General features: G+C 48.2%; 1 protein-coding gene across 2 annotated transcripts in view; it reads right to left on the bottom strand.

Annotated features, from left to right (window-relative positions):
- Positions 1-6555, bottom strand: part of FBLN7 (fibulin 7) — a 33446-nt gene extending 26891 nt beyond the window's left edge. Inside the window, exon 1 of one of the 2 annotated variants that reach the window (XM_074332492.2) lies at positions 6262-6555. In XM_074332492.2, the coding sequence (XP_074188593.1) occupies positions 6262-6339 (78 nt within the window). In that variant the 5' untranslated portion in view covers positions 6340-6555. The remainder of the gene's footprint in view (positions 1-6261) is intronic. The other variant, XM_019714521.3, reaches the window with a different exon arrangement.
- Positions 6556-21652: the final 15097 nt, after the last annotated feature.

Genomic DNA, 21652 nt, shown 5'->3' with positions numbered 1-21652 from the left:
TCAAGGTATAATTCCCAGGTTTTGTGAGTAAGAAGACAGACATCTGGGGGGCCTTACTCTGCCTACCATGAGTGGTCAAACCCTACCACCCCCACCTGTGCCCAAGTGGAGCACATTCTTCTGTGCACTGGGCTCAGTATCTGAACCCCCTCTGTTTCTCCACACACCTCAGCAAGCTCATTTCCACCTCAGGACCTTTGCACTGGCTGTTTCCTCTGCCCAGAAAATCTGTCTCTGGTCCTTGGAAGCCAGGCGCCTGTCTTTCCACTTTCTCGAGAAGGAGCCTTCTCAGAGTCCTGACCGCCTCCCGGCCTCCCTTCAACACAGCGCCCATTTTCCAGGTTCTGCCTTCTGATATTTCTCAGATGCATTCCTCTCCTTGGTGGCAGCTACACGACCACAGGAACCGGGTCTGCCTTGTCTTCTTCCCCAACACGTGCTGAGTGCCCACTGTGGACCTGTTCTTTGCATGCCGTTCATCTCCTCCTTCCCACGACCCCACGAGAGGGGCATGTCTGTTTTCCCCACCGTTCAGAGGAGCAAACTGAGTCACAAGAGGCAGGGCCTCACCCCAGGTTGCTCAGCCAGGAGGAGAAGAGGCCAGGTGCTGGCATCCTGTCCATGCGGTGCACTGCCTCCCTAGGCCCCAAACAGTACGGGGACAGCCGGACAGTGTGCGGATACAGGTGTGGAGGGAGGGTAAAATCTCTCATTATGCAATCAGAGAAACGGCATGAATTGCAGCAGCCCCAGCTGATACTGACACGTTGTGTGCTTTCACTACAGTGCAAATGCCTGCAGCTGCTTTCTGTCCCTTTTTTGCCTCTGGTATACAGGCACCCTGCCTTGGAGCCCAGGGATGCTTTCCTCCTCCTCCAATCAGTCAGGAACCATTTGATTCCCTCAGCTGCCTGGGCAGCGCCTGATAAGTCCCTGGTTCTGGACCCGGCCCTGCTGCAGAAACGGGGGAGCGGAGGGTCCAGAGGTAACCTAATCTCCAGCAGGAAGACAAGTGTCTGAGTCAGTGGCCAACCAGATGGCAACAGTGGGGCCAAGGGCCAGCTTGGGGACCTGGGAGCCCCTCGAGTTCCACAGGCCTCCCCCGACCCTGCAGTCCTGGATGTGAACATTTGTTTGGATACCCAACCCCCGGACGAGTTCCTCGGGCCTTACTTCCTGCCTCATTGGGCAGATTCTGGAGGCCACACTGCCAGCGGGGCACATGCTTTCCTACACACAAGGGACATAAATGATTCGTTGCTCGACCTGTAGATTCTACTTACTGAAATGGGTAGGTTTGAGTCCTGTCAAATTGAAGGTGCTTATTTTTTTTTTAGTGAAAATATGCATAATGGCCTTATTTTAGGTCCCAAGTGGTTTTTGAGAAGCATGTAAGATGCTGGCAGAGAGTTTGAAAGGATCTAGAAAGTTCCACCATACAGGGAGTCGGCCCTGATGGCCCCAGGGCTGGTCGACACAAGTCCAGCAGCCCCACCATTGTCTCGCTGGGTCAAGGGACTGACTGGCACAGTCAGGAGATGGACAGACACTCCTCTTGGGACAGCTGGCTGGGATGCAGGACTGGCGGGCTTGTGGGAAGAGAGATGGTGCCCAAGTAGCTCAGGGAGCAGCTCCACAGACCAAGATGGCTGGATTGGCCCGGAATCAGGTCCAGTGTCAACAGGATGATTCAGGGCTAGTTGGCCTGGGAGGGCACTGGATCCTGACCACAAGAAGCCAGGAGACCTGAGAAACCATGTCTCCTTCCCTGTGGCTGCTCTCAGACCACACCCCCAACACCACTGCCCCAGGGAGCAAAGGGGCCGCCACTCTGCTCTGTCATCAAGGCTGCCCATGACAGGACTGGAGTCCCCTTCCTGAAGGTGGCAAGGAAAGGTGGAGATGGCTGGAGAAAATCAGCCCAGCGGCTAGGCCTCCTTGGCCCACCCTCGTGGGACTCCAGGGCCCTGTGAGGGAAGGTTTGCAGAAATCACCACAGGCCTCCTGCCCCACACCCACAGCATTGGCAAGGAAACTGCCGCTTTTCCCATGAAGACGACATCTGCTTTCTCACCTCTTGGATCTGGGCTGGCCTTGTGACTTGCTTTGGCCAACAGGGTGCAGTGGAGGCTGTGTACCCATCCCAGGGCTGCGTCTGTATTACCTACATTGTCTGGCTTCTGTACCTAATGTTTTGGCATGTGGGGCCTGGCTGCCTTGGGACAGACAGACAGCCCGCTTCTCCCAGGCTGGCCAACTGCTCCAGGAGCAAACCACTCAACACCCTCCCTGTGTCCCCAGCATACCTCTGATTTGCAAGCCAGCCTGTCCACAGCCTACCCCCTGCTTCGTCCACTCTTGCACTCGTGAGACAATAGCTCCCCATGCCCAGCAACCCCCACCCGAATGGCCCAGGTGCCAGAGAGCCAGGGTGGCTCCACACTGAGACCCTGCCCAAATTACTCAAACTAGCCAATTGTCACCTTGCTAGCCCCTTACCCCGCCTCACCCATTCCTTCCCAAAAAAAAACCAGAAAAACTTTCTGGACGTTTCATCCATCTCTGCCTGCTGGGAGAAAATATCAGTTCACACATCTGAAAAAGAACTTGTATTTCAAATAGACAAAAAACACTCAACATTTAACAATAAGAAAAACACCCTGTTTAAGTGGGCAGAAGGCTTGGACAGACACTGCACCCCACAGACTAGCCCATGGAAAGCTGCCAGCACTGTTAGTCATTAAGGAGCCGGCACTGAGAACTGCGGTGAGATACCATGAATCCCGACTAGAATGGCCCAGGACAGACAAGCCTGCAGCACTGAGTGCTGGTGAGGACCTGCGGTAGCCCACTGCTGGGGCGGTGAAAAGGGCTGTGACTACTGTGGGACACCGTGCAGCAGGCCCCCATCGCTGAGGGGACACTGACCGTAGGACAGCGGCCTCACTCATGGGAGAATCTCAAAGGCTGTGCTCACTTTGAAAAGCCAGAGAGGTGGCTATGCAGTCCTTAATTGCATTTATGGGACACCGTGGGGAAGACAAACTATAGAGACGATGAGAAGGTCAGGTTGGGGTGCTGGAACTCTCCTGTATCCTGAACACATACAGGATATAGTTTTATGGTTACAATCATGGAAATGTGCTGCCAAAACACTTTTCCAATTAAACTGTAAAAAGCCCCATATCGGGCAGCCGGTTAGCTCAGTCGGTTAGAGCGTGGTGCTGATAACACCAAGGTTGCCTGTTCGATCCCCACATGGGCCACTTTGAGCTGTGCCCTCCTCAGAAAAAAAAAAAAAAAAAGAAAAAAAAAAGCCCCATATCAAATGGGAGGACGCAACCAGAAGAATGAGCCTCTAATAAATGAGTCTCCATAGAACTCATAGAACACGGAGTCTTGTGATATCCGATCATGAGGAGAGGTTTTGGGGAAGGGGAAGCCTTCTAAAACACCATGGCCCCCACCACAGAGGCATCAGATCACCACCTGCTCAATGTCCCCTCCTTCTGCACGACCACCTGTTTTTCATCAGCCGGTCACCTACAAAGTGACTCCGGACAGATGTGCTGACAAGGACACAAGTGGAAAGCCATGGAGGACCACAAGAGAGCGAATGAGACTGTCCACCCCCATGACACCACTGCCGCAGACTCTTGCAGCAAGCACCCCCCACTACCTTGTAATGCACATGCACAGACACCACAGGTGTGCACTCACACACACAACCACTCACACACAGACATGTGCATATACACACTGCAGATGTGCGCTCACACATACAACCAAACACATGCACATGTGCACACACACTCACAGACACACCACAGCTGTGTACTCACACACACCATCACACACACACTGCAGATATGCACTCACACACACTATCACACAGACATGTGCACACACTCACAGACACCTACAGACTCACATGCACACCTCATGTCTCTCGTGGGCGCTCACCTAATACAATAGGTGAGCACACACTGGGAAATAGGCACCCAGGCAGGGCTCCCGCACCTGTACCCTGTCATCTCCACTGTGGCAGGAGATGGTCCTACAGGTACCGGTCGTTCTGCAAACACCTGCTGAGTGTCCAACAGCCAACAGGTCTGGCCGGGGCTCATCCTGGGTTCAGATCAGGTGAACTCCAGGTACACAAATCACCTCACGTCCTCATAAGTCCAGTCTTTTGTCCCCTCAAATTCCCTTGCCCTCGTGTCCTTCCTAGGTCCACAGCTTTTAACTCAGGTCTCAGGCACCTGCTGGATAAAAATCACTAGGGACAATTTTTAACAATACTGAGCCTCAACCATGACCAACTGAGTCAGACTCTGGTGGAGGCCAGCATGAGGCTTTCTAGAAGAGCCCTGACTTGATGTGCAGCTGAGGTGTGCCCAGAGACGGCCCAGTCTGGTCCTGCTCAGACCAGCAAAGCACGACTGCTCCATCTACCCCTCTTCCCCCCCACCCCTCCACCCCCCCCCGCCCCAAGCTCCGGCTGGGTGCTGGTCACAGCCCCCGGGCCCTGGAGTGGGGAAACCTACTGCAACAGATATTACCGTGAGGAGCCCTGCAGCGGCTGAGAAGGGAAACACAGGGCGGGGGAGCCTGTTCAGAGTGGGGTCTGGGGTCCGGCAGGTCTCTGCAAAGGGCGCTGACTCAAGAGACTGGAAGATGGGAAGAAGCCAGGCGAGTGTCCTGAGGTCTGCTTTATGGGCTCCCCCAGACAGGCCCTGGGAGAGACCCCTAACCACACAGGACTTTGGGTGAAGGATAGATGTCACTAGAATTTTTAAAACTGACCTCTGTGGACAATCTCTTTGCTCCTTTCCCCCTCACAGAGCCCAGGGAGGCACTGCGTTTGCAGTAAAGAAGCCAAGATTTGAGGATAACAACTTAGAGAAAGCCTGGATGGGGACAGATCACCCAGGAACAGCTCCAGACATCTGACGACTGCCAGGTCTCACCTGATTTCCAGGTGACCTGGAGAGACAGCAGAGCCCCCATAAAATCAGATGATGGCAGGTGGACTCCCAGCATCTCTTTGCACAAACTGTCCTTCATTGGCCCCGGCTTGGGGACGACTTGGGGACACACCTCCCTGGGGTTCTGGCCTTATGTTGTGCTTTGTAATCTGCGAAGTGGGTGGGAGACCCCTTGCCTGCTGGGTGGGTTCACTGTGGCCCCAGACTAGGTGCTGTTTCCTGGGGCTTCCTGATGGCTTTCTGCCCAGCCTGCTCACCAGTTCTGCAGTAACACCACCCAGGTCAGGCCTGAATGAGTTCTCTCTGCTCTGACTGTACCTCAGGGACTCCCAGGTGGTCAGGAGAGGGGTGGAGGGGGGTGGGTGTGGGTGACGTGAACAGGGAACCGCCTAGTTCAGGGTCGGGGCACCAGTGTCTGTGGGGAAGGGGAAAGGGAAGGGCAAGGCCTGGCGCCCAAGGAGCAAGACTACAGTTACTGTATTCCTTCCTGGCCACACTCTCCGTGGGCCTTAGTTCCCTCACAGGGCTTCTCTGGGAGATACTTAGCAGAGGCCATGCAGCCACGAGGGCGCAGCAAGCACGTGCAACCTCCCCTGCCCCCTTCCCGGTACTGTTACTGATGTGGGCGGTATTGTTGGGGCACTCGCTGCAGGCACCGGGGCGCGGGCCTTGGGCCATAGGGCGCTCCTGGAGGCGCTGGCTCTGAATTGGGCAATTCCAGTTCCAGCTTCGGAGACGCAATTTCATCAGCATTCTTGTCTTAATTGTAACCATCGGTTCTTATTGGTTAATATAAAAGTGAGTCTGGTCAAATAAATGAACCCAGAGAGACTCCAACACATAGAAACGGAAGGAGGGAACGTGAACAGCGAGCCGCGCGCGCGCGCTCGCGCGCGCGGGTAAGAAAAACTTGGAGAAGGGCGGCGATCGTGGGAAAGCCACGGCGGGAATAACGAGTTAGCACTTGAGATGGGAAACTGAGGGCGGGGACACTGACCCATCTGCTGACCATCCCCTCTCATGGGTACCCGGAAGAGACCACTGTCCGTTCAAAATCCCGGGGAGACCTCCCCGCAACCCTGACCCCCGTGGAGTCCCCCGCGGACCCGGGCGCACGGTGAGCAGAGGTCCGGTACTGCCCACGGTGCGTCGAGAGGACGCAGGTCCCGCTCCTCTCTCTGAAAACAGAGCCCAGCCCCACATCGCTCCAGTGGAGCGTTGTCCAGGTACTGGGCACAGGCCGGGAGGCGGGGACACTCAGCTGAGCACTGACCTGGGCACCGAGCTGCGCGGGGCTGGCGACGAGCAGCGGCAACAGTAGGAAGAGCGCGCCGGGGCCGCGGGGCCGCATCTCGCCGGTCTGGACCTCTGCCTGGGAGGGAACAAGGCTGTCCACCTCCTACCTACCCAGTGTGTCCAGCCCTCTGGGTCAGAGAGGCAGGACTGCAGCCGTCTGCCCCGGAGGGGAGGGGATGGGAAGGGAGCGCAGTCCGATCTGTGTGCGGCCTGGGGCGCCTGCGGCCACCAGCGTCCACGGTCCGGTGGGGCGGGGTGGGGTGGGGGGGCGGCGCCGGCCCCCGGGCCTGGGAGAAGGAGGGGCCGCCCGGCTAGGAATGCGCTTGGAGCGCGCCCAGCCCGGGCCCCGGAGGCGGCGCGACGCCAGGACGAGGATGGCAGGCGTCCCCAGGGTCCCCTAGGGAAGGCAGCCTAGCCGGGCCGCATACGAGCGCGGGGCCTCCTGACCGGCTCTTTCCCAGCTGGGGAGACTGAGGCTGATGCCCCCCACCCCCAGCAGCAAGTGGCAGTGCGCCACTCCCCCCCCCCCCCCCCGCCCCCAGGTCTGTCCACTCCACGGCTACCAACGGACACCGTCCTCCACTACATTGTGGCCGGGAGATGGCTTCACAAACTCCACAGGAATCAGACTAAGTTCCCCATCGGAGCAGACTAGTGTTCTTAATAATAAGTGGGGGTACGGGGACATCCATGCACGAGGACTAGAAACCTACAATTCCTAGCCCACCAGACAGAAGGGGAAAGTCTAAAATGGAGGCGGGCTATGGGGACGCTGGGCGCCTTGCTCACTAGGTGGGAAATAGCTCCGGACAGGGCAGACACAAGCAGCCCCAGTCCCCTGCACCCGGGGGGCTGTGGGAGGAACCAGATGGCCTCCCGGCTCTCCTGGAAAACATTATCTAAGTTCTTACTGGAAAATGTCTGCAGAAGGCACTGCTGCAGATGGCGGGCGCACCCAGGTGTGCCACCCTCAAATCTAGTTCTCCTCCTCAGGTCACTCAGCAGAGCCCTCCTCAGAGCGCGAGCTGTGAGCTCTTTCCTCCGGAGGAAGGGACTTTGGAGTTCCCTGGAAGCGTGGCCTCCTGAGCTTCACTACCCAGGGAACGCTGGCCTCTGCGGCCACCTTCCTGCAGGAGGAAGTGAGCGTCCACGTAAGCCACTCTGCATTCCTGGTGAGACACTGCAGCTCCCCTCCAGGTGGAGGGGGTCAGGCAGCCCACAGAGATGGTGGTTTTCTGCCTCAATCTCCATGCATTTGCTGCCTGTGCTCAAGCCAGTGTCTCCTTGCTCTCTGTACCCTCTCACCCCACTAGTGAAGGTTTCCTTGTGGCCAGTGTGGCCCTGTTTATCCCACGTTGTGTTTACCTGGTGGCCTCCTCTGGAAGGCCAAGCCGCTGGGACCAGGCACTGGCCATCTTTCCTCTGCTTGGCCCTCTCCAGGGGTTCATAAAACTGGAAGAGGCCCGGTTTCACCTATGAAGAGACTGAAACCGGCATGGTTGGGTGCCTTGCCCACAGTGTGGAAACTCGGGTCTCGGCCCCCCCCAGAGCGGGAGGCTGCCTTCAACTTCTTCCCGTCTTTCACTTAAATACACAGTCACAGCACTTCAGGAATTTTATTTTCAGAAACTGAGGTTTGGGAGCTCTAGGGGGTGTGTTTTGTTTATTTGTTTGTTTTCCTATTTACTATTTGTTAGATGAAACTTCCTATGTGGTTACTTAGGTCTCTGAGTTTGTAGGGCCCGCCATGCTGGCCTCCCCTGAGCTTGTCAGGTTCAGTATGTGGCTCCTTTTTTGCCCACCCTTGTTTCCTCTATATTTAGTTTTCAAGAGAATATTCTTGAGTGTTGGGGGACTGTGGGGGAGGTCTACAAAGCAAATATTTTTATTTTCTAAATATTTTTAAATAAATATTTTCATTAAAAAAATATTTTTATTTATTTTAATAAAGAAAATATTTTTAAAGGTCTTGGCAGAATCAGTTGCTATCTCCAGGACTCTGTGCTCTCTCCGATATGCCTACATCCTTGTGTAATGTGGGGACACAAAGCAAGACAGGAGGATTTGCTGTGGAAATGTAAGACCTGACCAGAAGTGGCAACCAGGCGGGAACAGCCGGCCTGCAGGGCCCTCTGGTCCTGCGTGGTCCACAGTGAGCCACGTGCTCACCCTTTGGATTTCATGGGCTTCTCTCGACTTACCTGTGGCCTAACCCTGCCTGATGGCTCGTTTGGGGCCACTTCTCTGCCTTTACCTCCTTCAACCCACATCCATCTGTGCTTCTAAATGTCATCAGGCCCCACTGAGCACCTCCAGTGGGGCTGCAGGAACAGAGCCCCATGTGTCAGCCTGCGGCAGGATGATAGGGTATCACGGGAGAGGGTGGCCGAGCAGGAGTGCAGTTCACTGGTCACACAAACTCATGCGGAGTGTAACTTGGGCACGGCCCTGTGCCAGGGGCTGCGTCGTGCTGTCACATATGTCTAGGGACCCCATCAACAAAACAGGGCCGTCCTGTGTTGAACTTTGAAGAGACTGTCTGCCCATGATGTCATGACAGCTAGGAGAGACATTTCCCCCTAGAAAACCAGTTCCATTTTTATAAAATGAGAACCTGTAGGAAAACATTTACTTGTGCCATGATTAAAGACCAAACCTTGTTGCTATCTGCCAAAAGGAGGAAAGCGTTGCGAATCCATGAATGCCATTCCAAACGCCTCTGGAAGTGGCAAAGTGGTGGGTGCAGTCAAGGATACACAGCCCTTGAACTCTGACACACATGGGCCAAGTCTATCCCCACATGCAGCCAGTGTGGCCTTGCAAGTCTCCAAATCTTTGCAGGCCTCAGTTTCTTCACCTATAAAATGGGAAGAGTATTTATCTGAAGAATTATTATGAAGTTTCAAAATAATGAATATAAAGATTCTCACAATGCTTGGCACATAGTAGGTGCTTAGTTAAGGGGGCTTAGCCTAAACTGGACTGAGGGTCCTTCATATGGGGACAACATAAGAAGGGAACCAAGATTTCTCAAGCACCCACTGTAAACTAGACCCTCTGCTAAGTGTTCCCATTTATTCCCTCACAACAACCCAGTGAATGGGTACCCCTCCACCCCCATTTTATGGGTTGGGGAACTGAGGTTTCAGCAAATCACCTGAGCTCAGACATCAGGGCGGTAGTTGGGAGAGACAAGTTGATGCTTGGGTGTGTGATAGGGGAGCATGCTGTCTGCTGCACCAGGCTGCAGGAGACCCAGACTCAGGGAGTCACTTGCTGTGCTTCCTGGCCCCTGCTGAATAGTTCCTAAGGTGGATGCATCAGAATTAGTTCAGGAGCAAACTCCTAGGGCACACTGTGGATGTAAACTGAGATTACAACTATATAGTTTAGGCCTAATTACAATAACCTCCAAGGAACTGTTGAAAGTAATTCCTGGGTCCTGCATTGTTCAAAATGGGACGACTTTGCCAGATGACTCTGCCCCTCAGATGCTCCCCATCTCTGAGGCCAATCTGTATAGACTGCATCAAAAGGCGAGCGTGCCCTCTGTCCTCCACTTGGGTATGGCCAGTGGGGAGGCCCATTGGGAGAGTAGTTGGACGAGGGTGACGTCATGAGGTTGAGTCAAGCTGGCTGTGTCCCTTGATAGAAGATCACGGCCCATTTCAAGGTGACCAGTTCTCCACACTCTCCCCTTTGGGATTCCAGTGGTTACCATCCCTCTCATCCTCTCAGGCGTCTGTGTAGTAACAGTGCCTGCATTCGTGGCCCTGGGATAGGGTGTCCTCTGGTTGGTACTTCTATGTCCTGCTCATACCTTTGTAAATAAGTCCTCTTTAAATTATCTTCAATTCAGGAGTCCGGATGGCTCAGTTGGTTGAAACGCGAACTTTGAACAACAGTGTTGCCAGTTCAATTCCCACATGGGCCAGTGAGCTGCACCCTCCACAACTAGATTGAAGACAACGAGCTGCCGTTGTGCTGCTGGAGGGGTGGCTGGACGGCTCATTTGGTTAGAGTGCAAGCTCTCAACAACAAGGTTGCTGGTTCAGTTCCTGCATGGGATGGTGGGCTGCTCCCCCTGCAACTAAAGATTGAAAACGGCAACTGGACTTGGAGCTGAGCTGCACCCTCCACAACTAGATTGAAGGTCAACGACTTCGAGTTGATGGGCCCTGGAGAAACACACTGTCCCCAATAAAAAAAAAAATTATCCTCATTTGAGCAAGCCATCTCCTGGCTTTTCACTGATAGGGTGACCATCAGCAATAAGTCGAAACATTTTTTGCTCTAAATTGTGGCTGTAACAGGAAATGAGGTAAAATACACACTTGACTGAGTTTGTACACATACTCTCTGGCGGAGGCACTGAGAGGAAGGATATCAACTACCCAACGCTATCAGACTTTTGTTCATGGTGGTAACATACCCAGTTAAAAATGCCCCCCATCCCTTCAGACTTCCCAGCAGTTCAGACTCCCTATTTCAGAGCCTATGTGACCTACTTCTGGCTAATGAGATGTAAGTGAAGTCTACTGGGTGGGGCTTCTGTTGGGATTTCCTGTTTACTCATTTATTATAGACGTTTTCCTTTAGGTCCTTGACTATAGGTCCTTTTAGAATCCTTGACTGATAATTCACCATCTGCTCTCCTCTCAGGGTCATTAACCATTGACTGCTTTCTGAGTATGGATCTTTCTGGTTTATGGTACACCTAGTTACTTTGGGTTGTATCCACGGATTGTGAATGACATCTCATAGATACTCCTTATTCCATTATGTTACTCTGAATATCATTTTAAAATTGAGATGTGATTCACATAGCATCAAATTCACCACGTCAAAGGGTACGATTCAATGGTGCTTTTTAGTATATTCATAAAACTGTGCAACCACCACCACTAATTCCAGAGCATGTCATCACCACAAATAGAAACCCCATACCCACTAGCAGTCATTCCACATCCCTTCATCCCCTCACCTCTTCAACACCTGGCAACAACTACTTTACTTTCTGTCTTAATGGATTTATCTATTCTGGACATTTTGTAAAAATACAGTCATACAATATGTGGCTTTTTGTGACTATCTTTTTTCACTTAGCATATTTTCAAGGCTCATCCATGTTGTAGTGTGTGTCAGCACTTCATTCCTTTTTATGGCTGATTAATATTTCATTGTGTGGATTTATCATGTTTCATTTAGTCATGTGCCAGTTGATGGACACTGAGGTTGTTTCCAACTTGTGGCTGTTATGAATACTACTGCTGTGATCATGTGTGTAAGCACACGTTTTCATTTCTCTCAGGTGTATACCTAACAGTGGAATTACCAAGTCACATGGTAATTCTTTAATCACTTGATGAACTGACAGACCATTTTCCAGAGTGGCTGTGCCATCTTACATTCCTGCCGGCAATTTATAAGGGTTCCAATTTATCCACATCCTCAACAACACTAGTGATTTCCCTTTTTCAGAATGAATGAAAAGGAATACAGTAGTACCTCGGTTTTCGAACATCTCCGTTGATGAACACTTCGGTTTACGAATGCTGTAAACATGGAAGTAAATGCTTTGGTTTTCAAACACACCTTGGAAGTTGAACATGTCACGCAGCTTCCACTGAGTGCAAGATCCTCAGGCCTAGCTGTCAGCTGTTTTCAAACATTTCAGAACTTGAATGGTCTTCCGGAACAGATTACATTAGAAAACTGAGGTACCACTGTATTATTATCATAGCCATTTGAGTGGGGATGAAGCTATATTGTGGTTGTGATTTGCATTTCCCTGATGACTAGTGATATAGAGCATCTTTCCATGGGGAAATATCTACTTAGGTCTTTTGCCATTTTTTTTTTTTTTGGTTGGGTTATTTGTCTTATTATTGAATTGTAGGAGTTCTTTATTTGAAAATTTTTACTTTTTTTTTTTTTTTTTACAGAAAACTGACTTGATATTTATTAGTTTCTCCAACTATGGTTTAGCAAAGGAGTTCTTTATATATTCTGGATACAAGTCCCTTATCAGATATATGATATTTCAAGGTTTTTTCTTTCCCATCTGTGGGTCGACTTTTCTCTTTCTTAATGGTGTCCTTTGACGCATAAAAGTTTTTAATTTTGATGAAGTCCAATTTTCCCCCCTTCTATCGCTCATGCTTTTAATGTCACATCTAAGAATCCTTTGCCTGAAGGACTCTCTGTAGTATCTCTAAATTGCTAGCAACAAATTCTCTGGGTTTTTTTTTTTTTTTTTTTTCATTTTTTATTCATTTTTGATGTATAGTTTGCCTGGATATAGAATTCTTTGTTGACAGTAGTTTTTTCTGCTTTCAGAACGTTGGATATATCATCCCATTACCTTTTTGCCCCCAAGTTTTCTGATGAGAAATCAGCTTTTAATATTATTGAGTATCCCTTGTATGTGATGAGTCACTTCTCCCTTGTTGCTTTAAAAATTCTGTCTCTGACTTCTGACAGTTTGAGTATGATTTGTTTCAGTATGGGTCTCTGTGAGTTTATCCTACTAGGAGTTTAACTTTTGTGGATGTGTAGATTAAGGCTTTTCATCAAATTTGGGGAGTTTTCAGCCATTACAGCTTTTACTATTCTTTCTGCCTCTTTCCTTCTCTATTTTCCCATTATGTTTAATGATGTTCCAAAGATCTCTGAGTCTCTGTTCATTTTTCTTTATTCTGTTTTTATTTCCCAGACTAAAAAATCTCAATTGACCTATATTCAAGTTCACTGATTTATTCTGCTTGTGTAAAACTGCTGTTGAGCTTCTCTAGTAAAAAATTCACTTGCTATTGTAATTTTCAACAAAAAGAACATTTCCATTTACTTTTGATTTGGTTCATTTTTGTAATCACTATCTCTTTACTGACATTCTGTACTTGGTAAGACATTATTCTCATACTTTAGTTCTTTAGATGTAGTTTTCTTTAGCTCATTCAACATATTTAGCTGATTGAAGGTTCTTATGTAGTTAAGTCCAACATCTGGTCTTTCTCAGGAACATTTTATATGGATTATTTTATTGCCCATGAATGGACAATACTTTTTTGGTGAAAATGGGATATTTTAAGAAATGTAATGTGATAACTCTGGAAATCACTTTTCCACTCCCCAGGGCTTTTTGTTGTCACTGCTCGTTGTCACAGTTGTTCGTTTGTTTAGTGATTTCTCTAAACTGATTCTGTAGTCTGTATTCTTTGTAATACATGGCTACTTAAGTCTCTATTCAGTTATCTACTGGTCAGCTAATTATTGATTTCGTTAAACTCTTGGAGCCAATACATCTCCTGGTCTTTCTCAAGGTGTGTGTGTGTGTGTGTGTATGTGACACCTTCAACTCTCATCCAGCTGGTTTGCAACTCTGCCTTGGCCTTCACTTCCTGCTCTCTGTAGGCTTTGCTGAGCATGCAGAGCCGTCCCTGTCCATGCATGTGACCTTTGAGATTCTCAGAAGTATGTCTCTAGGTCATCCCTTTCTTTTTTCCTTTTAAGTTTTTTTGGTTAGTCTATTGTTTGCCTCAATTGTTATTTATTGCCTCAGGTAGCTGCAACATTGAAACACTTAGCTGCAAATGTTTTTTTAATAAATGTCGCCAAGGAAGATTTTAGTCCTGGGCAAGCTCTGACACAGGTCAAATAAAGACAAGCCTTTCTACTGGGGGCTTTCAAGGAAGCACTAGACAAGTCCAATCATGACAATTCCTCAGAAACGAGGCTTTGAGGGATATCCAGCTCCATTCTGATCCCTGCAGTATTGGAAATGTGGGTCCTTAGTTTTGAAAGCTACTGCTGAGCTGAGGAACCAAGTAGGGGAGTAGGATGAATTAAAACACTCCCTGCTTACCGAAATGCAGGCATTTTTCTTGAGTAAATATTCCTTAGTTGTTGCAAGACTGGTTTATTTCCAGAGTTCCGAAAAGGTTAATTCTGAAAGTTTTTATGAGTTTTTTTTTTTTTTTTACTGAAAGGACAAATTTTCAGAGGTACTTAGTCCCCCATTTTCTTTGATGTTATCCCCCAAATTATTTTTAAGCAGTGTTTATAGGGTTGGACTCAAGCTAAACTTTGTCTCCTGTTAGCAGAAACCCCAGCTCCAGGCTTAGTGGGTGCGTGGAGTCTGCACCACACATGCAGAGTTCATTCAGGGTGAGCCGGTGGACATACCCAGAATGTGGTGCTTACCTTCTTTGCTTCTCTCATTCAGTAACTCTTTTACTTTCCCACTGCTATGCTTCTTCTAATCTCTGTTCCAGTTCAACAAGTAAAAGAGCAGGTTTCATGTTTGGATTTAATCTCCCCACTTGGCACAAACTATGGCCTGCTATCAGTGAAAAATATCATAAAAACGGGAGATTCAGGCAGTGCAGCTCCTTTCATGCAAGTTTTGAGTAACTTCCAGTGTCTTCTTGCTTTTTGTCTCTCTCCACTGTCTTCAAATGGTTATTATTTTAATTTTGTCTGGAGTTGTTTGTGGGGAAGGTTGGCCCAATAGAAGGTACTTCATTATCAGCACTTGAAATCCACAAGTGCATTTTGTAATAATGAATTCATTATTTAAAAAAAGCAATTTCACAGTTAGTGAAAAGACTAGCTTGTTCATTCTCTTCTTAATATAAATATCTAAAACAATTCTTTGGGAGCAGATATATTAATGCCCCAACTTTCTTTCTTTAAAAAGGGGAGATAAAATTTATGGAATAGGATGTTTTATTTTCAGTATGTTCATAGTGCTAAACATAAAATAGACACTGTCATGAACTCTCTGGACTCTGTGACACTTATCAAATGAAGCAGCAGAGAATCAGAATTATGGCTGTTTATGAAGAGACATGAATTTGGAGGCTAGAACAAAAAACAGCAGTCATAGAAAATTGTGTAGCAAGGAACAACGAAAGCGTGTAAAGCGTATTTCAAGTTTGGATGTGAATCCAGCCCTCCCGTGGTACCTATCTTCCTCTGACCCCGAGGATGCAGAGGTGAGAAAAGCAACCTAGGAGACGGGCTTTGACTCTGCCTGAGGGATCTGGGCTCCAGCAGCTTCATGGCTCCCATTCTTGTCCGGAAGATGGTCTCGGAGGCCCTTTCCAGCTTGCAAATCTTAATCCTGAAAATACACAAGGCTGCGTTCTGCCAGGATGACGGTACTCCGTGTATATGTATGTATGGAGATATATATATATATATATATATATATATATATATATATATATATATATATATATATATATATTTAAAGTTTAAAGTTTTTATTTCACCTCTAAATTTGTTTAATGGCATTTTGGTAAACAAAAGTCAATTTGTTTTATAAAAGCAAGAATTAGACACCAAAAAAAAAAAAAAGTTGCCGCTGGAACTCTTCAGACATTACTCTGGCACCACCTGCTGGAGAGCTTCGGAATTTTTATTACATGAACTTTACGTTCCCAGAATGATTTCAAAGAAACATGGTCAAAATCATCTCCATCTGAATTCAGTACCAGCCGTTAGTATGAATTTAGGCATGAATTCAGTGTCACTGGAGGAGCAAAGAACTTGCCATAGGTGACTGTATTTTAGCACAGGGAAACAAATCTTAGACTGTGCTGGAATTCCCTTGGAGGCGGCTGTCAGCTTACCGTCACTGCCGCGTCTTTTATCAGCATCTTGGCTACCCCGTGAAAGCCTGTGCACCAGACACTTTGGACACATCATCTTACTTAATCTAACAAGCAAACAGAGATTTGTTAAATGAAACTTTCTCCCGCCCAGGACCTTCACAAGCCTTTAAGGATGTTTCCCAGCAGTATTGCCCTAGCTTGTCACTGGCCGGGAGGGTGACCTGGGGCAAGTTGTTTAACCACTGTCTCAGCTTTCTTATCTATAATCTTGTTGGCTGTACTCATTGGCTACTATGAGACTACAGTGGGTATTTATTATCGGAAAATAATCCGTGGCAGAAGCCACTGTTACCCAAACCCACCCTCTCCAGTCCTACAACTAGAATAGCAGCAGGCAGAGCTCGTGACAGTCCCAGTCTCACTGGCAGTCTAGTGCGGCCATGTGACATTTTTGCCAGTGGTATATGCTGAGAAGTGACGGGCACCACTTCCAGGAGGAGCGCAGGCTGGATGAACTGCCCCCTGCTGCTGGCTGCATGTGACAGGGCCTGGAGACAGTGTCCCACAAGACGGAAATAAGGCGCCCTGCCCACCTCTGCACCCTCCCTATAACTGTTACATGGTCAAGAAACACTGCTGTCTGTCTGTCTTAACTACTGAACGTGTCATCAGGCTGTGACCACAGCCACGCTGAACCTAAACAACACTCACTGTGTGTGCCATCATGAGGCATCTCCACTCGGTCCTTCCACTGCTTTGTGTTCCCATGGGTAAGAGTTCACATGTGACTTTGTGTCATATTGTTACAATAAGTATTTTCTGCATATTCTATATTCTTCCTAATAATTTAATGTTTGCAGAGTATTCAGAGTATATGAAGTAGCTGGTTAAACTGTAAGTCACTTTCTACTCTATTGTTGACATGCTTCTAATTTTGTCTCTACTCTAAATGCAATAATAAACATTTTTGTGCAGAAGCCTTATTCTATATTTTGAATCATTTTAAAAAACATCATCAACATTGGCATTATCCACAGGTTATACATAGTGTTGAACTTTTCACAAAGATTGAATCAATTGCATCATCATCATTAATGGTATACTCATTTCATCAGACTTTGAAAGCAAAAGGATTTTTAAAAATCTATTAAGAGTAAAACTGATGTTGATTTTTTTTCCTTAAATTTTTCTATTGGGGAATGCTGGGGAACAGCGTGTCCCCCCAGGACCCATCAGCTCCAAGTCACTGCCCCCCAATCCAGCTGTGGAGGGCGCAGCTCAGCTCCAAGTCCAGTTGCTGTTTTCAATCTTTAGTTGCAGGGGACACAGCCCACCATCCCATGCGGGAACTGAACCGGCAACCCTGCTGCCAAGAGCCTGAGCTCCAACCAACCAAGCCACCCGGCTGCCCCTCCAGCAGCCCAGCAGCAGCTCGCCACCCTCAATCCATGTCCTCAATCCTGCTGCAGAGGGCGCAGCCCACTGGCCCACATGGTAATTGAACCGGCAACCCTGCCGTCCAGAGCCCGCGCTCCAACCGACTGAGCCATCTGGCCATCCCTCAATTTGATTTTTAAAAATTTCCCCTATCTTTTATTGTGCATTTGTTTGATCACTACTGAGATTAAACACTTTTCCATGTTTGTTGATTAGTTGTACCTCCGCTTTTAAAAGCTTTATATCCTGCCATCAATTGGATCCGTTTCCTGTAGGTTTACACAATCTAGCACTAATAGGTATTATCAAGAGCCAATTGTCTAAAACTTCAGAATGCCATTTATTAAAAGTTGGAACAAGGAGATCCAAGATGATGGAGTAGATAAACACGTTGCCTGCGTTCTTCAATGTGTGAACACATGAAAACTACAACTAGGGGGCGGCCCAGTGGCTCAGGCGGTTGGAGTGCCGTGCTCCTAATGCCAAACGTCACCGGTTGGATTCCCACATGGGCCAGTAAGCTGCACCCTCTAAAGCTAAGACTGTGCACAATGGCTCTCCCTGGAGCTAGGGACGCTGTGAACAGCCTGAGTTCAGTGTGAGATGCTGTGTGCTGCCGTGGGCTGCTATTTGCTGCTGTGGGCTGTTGCGTGCTGACATGTGCTACCATAGGTGGCTGGTGGTGGCAATGGCCCGCAGCCACGAATGACCAGCAGCCAGCGTAAGTGGCCAGCAGCTATCGTGAGCGGCCAGCAGTCGGCGAGAGCTGCCATGAGCTGCTGTGAGCGGCCAACCAACGACCGGTGACCGACTGCCTCAGCCAGGTGGAGTGCAAGGCCAGGGAGCTGCTCCCTAAAACTAGACTGAGAAACAATGGCTTAAAAACCAGGGAGGTGGGGGCGAAATGGATGGGGGGAGGGAGCAAAAAAATTACAACTAAATTATAGAACAATAAACCTGGAGAAATATTGGGTCTGGCTGAAGTTTCATAACTAAGGCTATAAAGAATAAACCATGTAGAGACTCGTAGGAGGGGCGGAGACTCAAAACAGGTCAGCCCCAAACCTCTGGGTGGTGGTTGAGAATCAGGAGGGATATCTCGGCTGTGGAGCTTCCTCTCCACCACCATAGAGCAAAAGACCCCCGCCCCCCATGCCAGGCTCCCCAGACTGGAGTACCAGTGCCAGGAAAAGGAACCCCCATAACACCTGGCTGTGAAAAACAGTGGGGATTCTGATCATCTGGGAGGGATGGAAGACTGTGGGAAACTCAGACATCCTCTTAAACGGCCCATGTATAGACTTACTCACTCATAGGCACTCACCTTGGGCTCCAGCAGAAGAATGGCAACTTGGGGAGTGTCAGAGACATACGGGGAACAGACTGAGTTGTGTAGCTTGAACAGGAGGGCTGGAGGCCAGCTGGCATTTTCCCTGTGTGAAGTCCTCCTCCTGTGCAGCCGGCAGGTGGTTGCCATCATGCCTGTGTTGAGCCTGCCCCTATGCTTATAGCCGAATCTGAATCTGACTGGTCTGGTGAGCTCAGGGCCCCACCCTGCTGACTCCCTGGCACCCTGCCCCACACAACTCCCCAAATACCAGAGGCACTTACTTTCTCTGCAAGCAGTCAGCCCTGACCACATCGCACTCTTTCTTGGAAAATTATCAGAGTCCGTGGGCCCCAGGTGGGCGGCACTGACCTTGGTGTGCTTTGAGACTTTTGCTGAGTAGCTCCAGGCTCACCACTAGCACCAAACCACAGTCTACATTAGCCTGGTGACCACAATTCTTCCCATTCTAGTGATTCCCTGAGACCCCGCCTCACCCAACTTGTGTATCACACGAGGCTCTATCAGTGGCTGAACCGTAAGGGAGCTGGCAGCTGGCAGCAAGCCTCAGGGTGTCCTGGCATTTTGCGGAGTGATCCCAGGCCCAGTACTGGTGGCCGATGTCCTTGGTTTGCAGTGTGACCTCTTCCAGGCGCCTCCAGGTCAGCACAGGCAGCAAACAACAGCAAATCATTTTTAGCTCCTACCAGGTAGCCCTGACTGGTCACAGGTATTGAGTGATCCAGGGCTACACCGGAGTCCCTCCCAAGAGAACCCAGAACTAACACACTTGGAGGTTGGCTTCAGAGCATCGTCACTTAGACCCACAAGTGGCACACCCAAAGGGCAGTTTCAACAAGCACCAGAGCCCGCTGGGGGGAATCCCACTCAGGGGGGTAAGCTCCCCACACAGCAGCCCGTAAACTATGGACATGGCCAAACCCAAAGTCAATCAGCCTGAGGGTCAATCCCATCCACTGATGTGCCAATAGCAATCAAGACTCAACTATAACAGGAGGGCACACGCAACCCACACAAGGGAAACTCCTGGAGCACGTGGAGCAGGTGACCAGGGAGACTGCACCAGGGTTCCACAGGGCTCCTACTACATAAGGCCACCAGGGCAAGACTGGGAGACACAGTACATAGAAACTTTTTTGTTTCTAATACATAGAAACAAAAACACAGAGAGACAACCCAAATGAGGAAACAAAGAAATACATCCCAAATGAAAGAACAGGAGAATACTCCAGAAAAAGAGTTAAATGAAATGGAGGCAAGCAATCTACCAGTCACAGAGTTCAAAACAATGGTTATAAGGATGCTCAAGGAACTTAGTGAGAACTTCAACAAAGAGATAGCAAGCATAAAAAGGGACATAGAAACCATAACAAAAGTCAGAAGTGAAGAATACAATAACTGGAATGAAGAATGCACAAGAAGGAAGCAGCAGCAGATTAGGTGAAGCAGAGGACTGAATCAGTGTTTTGGAAAACAAGGTAGCAGAAAACACCCAACCAGAATAGCAAAAGGAAAAAAAAAATAATATAAAAGGTTCGTTTAAGAGACCTCTGGGACATCATCAAACATAACAACACTCACATCATAGGGGTACCAGAAGGAGAAAAGAGAAAGCAAGAGATTGAGAACTTATTTGAAGAAATAATGACTGAAAACTTTCCTAATGTGGTGAAAGAAACAGATTTACATACCCAGCAAACGCAGAGTCCCAAACAAGATGAACCCAAATATGCCCACACCAAGACACATTATAATTAAAATGGCAAAGGTTAAAGGAGAGAATCCTAAAAGCAGCAGAGAAAAGCAACCAGTAACTTATAAGGGAGCTCCCATAAGACTGTCAGCTGATTTCTCAACAGAAACTTTGCAGGCCAGAAGGGATTGGCACGAGTATTCAACATGATGAAAAGCAAGGACCTACAACCAAAATTACTCTACCCAGCAAAGCTATCATTTAGAATTGAAGGACAGATAAAGAGCTTACCAGACAAGAAAATGCTAAAGAAGTTCATCTCCACCAAACCAGTATTACAAGGAATGTTAGAGGGACATTTTTTAAGATGGAAAAAAAGATCAAAATTATGAATAATACAATTGGCAATAGCTAGATATCTATCAATAATTACTTTCAATGTAAATGGATTAAATATTCTACTCAAAAGACAGGAGGACTGAATGTATAAGAAAACAAGACCTTTACATATGCTGCCTACAATATAATCACTTAAGAATGAAAGGCACACATACACTGAAAGTAAAGGGATGGAAAAAGATATTTCATGAAAATGGAAACAAAAAACAAAACAAAACAAGCTGGAGTACCAATACTTATACCAGGCATAATACACTTTAAAACAAAGACAATAATAAGAGACAAAGAAGGACCCAGCAATCCCACTTCAGTGTGTTTATCCAAAGAAACCCAAACACTACTTCAAGGGGATGTGTGCATCTATATGTTCACTGCAACATTGGTTACAGTGGCCGAGATATCAGAGCAACCTAAGTGCCCATCAACAGATGAATGGATAAAGGGAGGTGGTACATATATACAATGGAATATTGCTTGGCCAGGGAAGGGAATGGGTTCTTGCCATCCGCAGCAGCATGGATCGATCTGGAGGGTACTGTGCTGAATGGAGTATGTCAGACAGAGGACAGATGCAATGTGGTTTTGTTTATATATGGAATCTAAAGAACAAAATAAACAAACAAAACAGAAAGCAAAGTCAGATACAGAGAACATTTTGTTGCTAGATGGGAGGGGGTGTGGGGGTGAGTGAAAAAGGGGAAGAAATTCAGAAGTACAAATTGGTAGTCACATAGTAGTCGTGAGGATGCAGAGTATAGCATAAGGAACATACCGTGTTTTCCTGAAAATAAGACCAAGCCGGACCATCAGCTCTAATGCATCTTTTGGAGCAAAAATTAATATAAGATCCAGTCATATTTTACTATAAGACCGG

This window comes from Rhinolophus sinicus, chromosome 2, assembly GCF_057876585.1.
Source record: "Rhinolophus sinicus isolate RSI-liver-muscle chromosome 2, RSI-T2T, whole genome shotgun sequence".
NCBI classification, from domain to species: Eukaryota; Metazoa; Chordata; class Mammalia; order Chiroptera; family Rhinolophidae; genus Rhinolophus; species Rhinolophus sinicus.
This window is presented reverse-complemented; position numbering and strand designations above follow the sequence as displayed.